The sequence below is a fragment of the Leguminivora glycinivorella genome, chromosome 5 (genome assembly GCF_023078275.1).
Source record: "Leguminivora glycinivorella isolate SPB_JAAS2020 chromosome 5, LegGlyc_1.1, whole genome shotgun sequence".
Classification (NCBI taxonomy): Eukaryota; Metazoa; Arthropoda; class Insecta; order Lepidoptera; family Tortricidae; genus Leguminivora; species Leguminivora glycinivorella.
Genome location: NC_062975.1, coordinates 25,229,456 through 25,235,040, shown reverse-complemented (window position 1 = coordinate 25,235,040; position 5,585 = coordinate 25,229,456). Strand labels below are relative to the sequence as shown.

Sequence of the window (5,585 nt, the reverse complement as noted above, 5' to 3'; positions counted from 1 at the left end):
AGGTACACATAGTGCGAAAAGCTTTTTCTTCGTACAAGAAGTACATTCGTCACCTTAACTCGTTGAAATGTGAAAAAGTGTACACATATTTATGAACTCAACAGTACTGACAATGTCTGAAGTAGCATGACAAATACGAACGTTTCCGGGAAAATACGAAGCAAAAGGTACTGATGTGCTGTCGGAAAAATCCTAAAACTTTTCACATTATATATGAGGAATTTCTCATATTTTATAAAAGGACGAAAATGACAGTACCTAACTAAAATTTGAATTACAATACAATGAATTGAATGTACTTGGAGAATGGAGCATGTGATAAAAAACTGCATTTTTATTGGCTTCTGTTTGTGAAAAAAACCGCCAAAGTTAGGGGATTGTACTTTAATTGACGTAAGTATGTGTTCTGCAGGACCGGCAAAACAAGTGGGACGAACATATACGAAGAAAAATCTAACCAAATTAGTGTTTAACCGACTTCAAGATATCAAAAGGAGGCTTTCGATTCTGATGTATTGGTATTCTGGGCTTACTTTATTTAAGTCATCATCCTCCTTGCGTTATCCCGGCATTTTGACACGGTTCAAGGGAGTCTGGGGTCCGTTTTGACAACTAATCCCAAGATTTGTCGTAGGTTTTAGTTTAACTTACTTTCTGTAAGTAAGTTACCAATTTCCCATATTAGAACTTTTTCTTTACAATATCTATAAATCTATACTATTCTTATTTAAATATGACATTTTGAAATCCAACTTGACCCTACACCGCGTGGGGCGTGTCCAGCCCCTTATAACGGGGCGTCGCCCGCAAGCGCGCACAGTGCGTCGGTCGCACCACTGTGCGAACCATGGAACCCAGGGATACCGCGAGTGTGTGACTTGGAAAACTTGACTTGGGAATAGATGTGTAGTTTGATGTCATTTTGTGGTTTAATTTGGATGTGAGCTGAGTTTGAGAAGTAAGTTGACTTGTTTTTATGGGCATTTTTATAATTTGGGACCTCCCAATTAGCGAAAGTTGTTAACAAAAATTAACTCACTGTCAGTTTTGTGACGATAATTAAGCATGAAATTTCAATAAAAATATGGTTTTTGTGTTAATTACATAAACTTTAAGCGGTAATCTACATTCAGAATGTGAAAAAAGTACATTTTTAGACAGATTTTATGCTAAATTATAGTCACAAAACTGACAGTGAGTTAATTTTTGTTAACAACTTTTGGTAATTGGGGGGACCCAAATTCTGAAAATGCTCTTATGTATATTTAAGTAGAGATTCTGGCGCATAGGAACACCTGTGGAGTTGTAGTCGGCTAAAACTTTGTAAATAAAGTCTTACAAGAAAAGCTAACAGATTTTTAAAGCTTGTTAAGCTTATTAAGTGAAATAATGAAACTTTTTACACTCTGTCGCGAGGAGAAAGTAATTGAAAATTAGTTTTAATTTAATTTTAATTATTTCGCTTGGTTAATAAACCAAGGAAGGAATACCTTCCATTATCATATTGTTATAACAAACGTCCAATAAAAGCATTAGGTAATGAGATAGTATAACTGTTAATAAAAAAAATAAGTTTCCCCTTTTAGTTACCTCAAATTAAATTAAAGATAAATTAAGTTACCTTTGTCTTTAAATTCAATACAATTTTTAATCAAAAATATTAAAAAAAACATATAAACAGAAGGACACTCGACGCTCTTTACATACCCAAAATCGCATTGTAGCAAACGGTCCACCCGTTTGAAATAGATATTAGCATCAAACAAAATCTCCAACTCTTTGCTTCGGTTAAAAAACAAAGTACCATCGCAAGACAACCATATGTAAATCATTGAATACACAAAACAAGCAGAGAAAAACTAAAAAGCTTAAAATGTTTATTCAATTGCCCCCCCATCATAATCGCATGATCATTAACTTCGTCACGCTCTGGACACGTGTACGTCGCGTGTCGGACCAACAGGTGTGCCGTCAGATATATTAGATCGGCTACTACAGTGCGCAGATATATTTGAACATTTGAATAACGTCTTGATATTAAACAAGCTACCAGAGGAATTAGTCACATTACCCAACATCAACAGTTTTAAGAACAAATTAGATAAACATAATAAGATGAGATAAAACTAAAGGAAGAACATATCAGGATACAGGCCATATCAGTTGTATCAGATCTTGTATTCAACTACCTGCCTGCATTATAAGATGTAGCACCCCGTGTAGGATTGAGATAAACGGAGAATCTGTTGCACATGTCCAGGAGTATATTCACTTGGGCCAACTAGCTTCCTTCCAGGCGCGACAAGAGAAGAAAGTCGAACGACGGACTGAAAACGCCTGGAGGAGCTATTGGTCCATAAAACATCTGATGAAAGGTGATCTCCCATTGTCACTCAAGCGGAGACTCATGGTCATGTGCATACTTCCAATTCTCACCTACGGTGCACAAACTCGGGGTTTGCCAGCGAGCTATGGAGCGCAGCATATTATTTAGGCGTAAAATTAATGGATCGTATCCGGAACACTACGTCGCGCTCCAAGACAAAAATTGTCGATGTGGCTCGGAAAGCAGCCAAGCTAAATAAATACACAAAAATGAATACTAAATCTAAATAACTGATATAAAGAAATATTTGCAAATTTCTTGGCTGCTTTGATATATTTGATTGTCTCTTTGTTAATCGCATGATCATTAACTTCGTCACGCTCTGGTCGGGACACGTGTGTGTCGCGTGCAGGACGGACAGGTGTCCCATCAGATAATATCGGAGTGACTTATATGCTCAATAATATCTGATCACTTTGACTTTTAGGTATTTGAGACTTTAATATTATGGATAAGTACACAACTCCGCTTATATTTGATGACAATTTTACTGTAAGGACATTAGATAAATACGCTAGAAATATCATTCTCTTTCTTACCTTTCCCCGAAACTTCGAGCTTCCTTTTAAATTACCTACGAATTCTTAGATCATATTATTAGAGGTACCAACAGGCATTCAAGCAGGATTCATCTGAAGATTAAAAGCACTATTAAATATTTTCCTGATTCTATGCGTTTAATGCAACAATGCAGTTATGCAGTGCAATCAAGCTGAACTAATGAAACAAAAAATATAAACAATAACACATCATAAGATACTAAAAGGCAACCTAAGAATTTACAAATTATACTTGATTACATAGAGGAATTCATGGTACAGGAAATAAAACCCTACACGAGCAATTTTTGAACTAGAGCGGAAATTATAACATTAAATTAGCGATATTTAAGAGTCAACCAAAACCAACCCCTCAGCCGGAAATCACACACCGGAAGTAGGAAGTGATAAAGTTCAACTGTTGCGACTTGGTCACGCACTGGTCACCTGTCGGGACAAGAAAATTGCTTTCCAAACATGGGGGAGTAATGGGCTGATTGCTGGCGTATAGCATTTGTTTTAATTGCAATTAGACAAAGTCAAGAAGGGTGTCTTGTTGGTCTTAGTTTTAGGTTGTTTGTTGGAATAGGCGACCATTTCATGTATGTTTTAATTTAGGATCAAATGGCTTCTAGTTATGCGTTTTAAAATAACCTTCCTGACGACTGGGTTACAATATTTCCTTGCTGTACTCATAACAAAGCCCTGCTAGTTTCGGGTTGTTTGTATTCCTAAGTTTTCTTTCTTACTTAAAGATGACAAAGAAATTATTTATACTTTGTTCTTCTGTTTCAGGTACACTTCAAAATGTTTACCAACTTCGATGATTACTGCGATTTCAACGACAGCATCTGTAGCAACGACTCAGGCTTCGAAAGGTCACACAATGACTCCTACGCTACCTCCACCACGACCACCCCCTTGAAACACAACACCTCAGACACGGGAATCTGCGTCACTCCGATCAAATCAGAAGTACGAAGAAAACTATTCAGCGAATCCTACGAGTTCCCTTTCCAAAACCAAATCGAAGATGTCAAAGCTTTTGAAGATAATTTACAAACTGCAGTGACATCAACGCCAATTAAGAAAGAACGGAAACCAAAAGACCCGAACAAGCCGAAGAGGAAATACGCGAACGGAAAGAACAGAATATCAAGATGCAAAAGTCCGACGCAGTTGATGAGGATAAAGAGAAGTAGAAGAATGAAGGCCAACGATAGAGAACGAAATCGGATGCACATGCTAAATGAAGCTCTTGATAGACTCAGATGTGTGCTTCCAACTTTTCCTGAAGACACAAAGTTAACTAAGATAGAAACTTTGAGGTTCGCTCACAATTACATCTTCGCTTTAAGCCAAACATTGGAATCTTTAGACAATATTAACTCCGGACAAGCAACGACAGACAATTTCAATTCAAATTGTGATAAGCTTGAAAACTTCAATTCAGCTCATGAGAAAATCGCAAGAGATGCATTCAGAGATATATTTTCTTTGAATAACAAGACTGATGAATTTAACAGTGATGGGAGTTACAGAAGCTTCCAGGGTTATAGTAAACCTTTTCCGAATGGTTGCAACTTTATGCAGACTTCTGAAGGTGTTCTCATAAATGTGGGAAACGTGACAGTCTCTGTTAACAATAAAGGAGGCAACTGTATCACATCTACGACAGGCAGTGGCTTCTTCACCCACCCATCAAGCTATGCCGATGACCCTAACCAACAAAACTATTTCTACCAAAAACCTTATATACCTTGCATTACTAATGGCGAGAATATGCACGATGTTGGCAACACAGATGAATATTTCAATCAAAAGAATTACGAAATATTCAAAAATGCCTTTGATACGGCGGCGAAGAATAAAAGATACACAAAGACTGAAAGTTATGCAGCGAATTATGGAGAATATACAAATGTATATGGACATAATGAGTGGGATTATAATAGAATAAGTGAATATAATAATTATCAGAATAATTATTATAACAATGACCAAAGAATGTATAGGAACTTTTATAATAGGCCAAGCATTGTAAACGCTCAAATTTAAACGGTTGTGATTTCTAGTCATCTGTGTACAGAATATATTTTTAATGAATTTTCTAGTATAAGTAAATAAATTGTGACCATGAAAACCTTACAAGTCATAGAGATTACTACTACTAGGATTTGACCATTATTTTTAGATTTAAAAATTAAATACAAAATACTAAATATTGGAAACTTATGAATGCTACATAGAATTTGGAAGGTTTTCATAGAGATATATTTTGATAAATAATATTTAGGATAAAATTTATAGGGAACAAGAATATTGTGATGTTCTTTAGACAATAAAAATGTACCATGCAGCGTTTTACCAAAGAGTATATAGTCTAGTCATGTTTTGCAAAATTTTTGTAATAAATATTTTCTACAACATTTTTTTTTATTTTACCCATATTTATTGCGACAGAAACCTAAAAGAGAATAAGTATCAAGTGGCATAAATAATGATAGTTCAAGTCTAGAGCATAAAAAAAATAAACGAAGTTCATAGTTGATTTACCGCTCACAGTACAAGCGGGTATGAATATAAATCAAATGTGAAACAAAGCGCGCTAAAGAGCGAAAACTTGTGAATGGGAGCGCACCCCAAATGCGCTCGCGCAT

The 5,585-nt window shown here is 35.8% G+C and overlaps 1 protein-coding gene across 1 annotated transcript; it reads left to right on the top strand.

Moving 5' to 3' along the window:
- Window positions 1–855: 855 nt before the first annotated feature.
- LOC125226636 (basic helix-loop-helix neural transcription factor TAP) lies at window positions 856–5,078 on the top strand. The gene is made up of 2 exons (XM_048130670.1): window positions 856–958; window positions 3,721–5,078. The coding sequence occupies exon 2, from the start codon at window positions 3,733–3,735 to the stop codon at window positions 4,981–4,983; it is 1,251 nt and encodes a 416-aa protein (XP_047986627.1). The 5' UTR covers window positions 856–958; window positions 3,721–3,732; the 3' UTR covers window positions 4,984–5,078.
- Window positions 5,079–5,585: the final 507 nt, after the last annotated feature.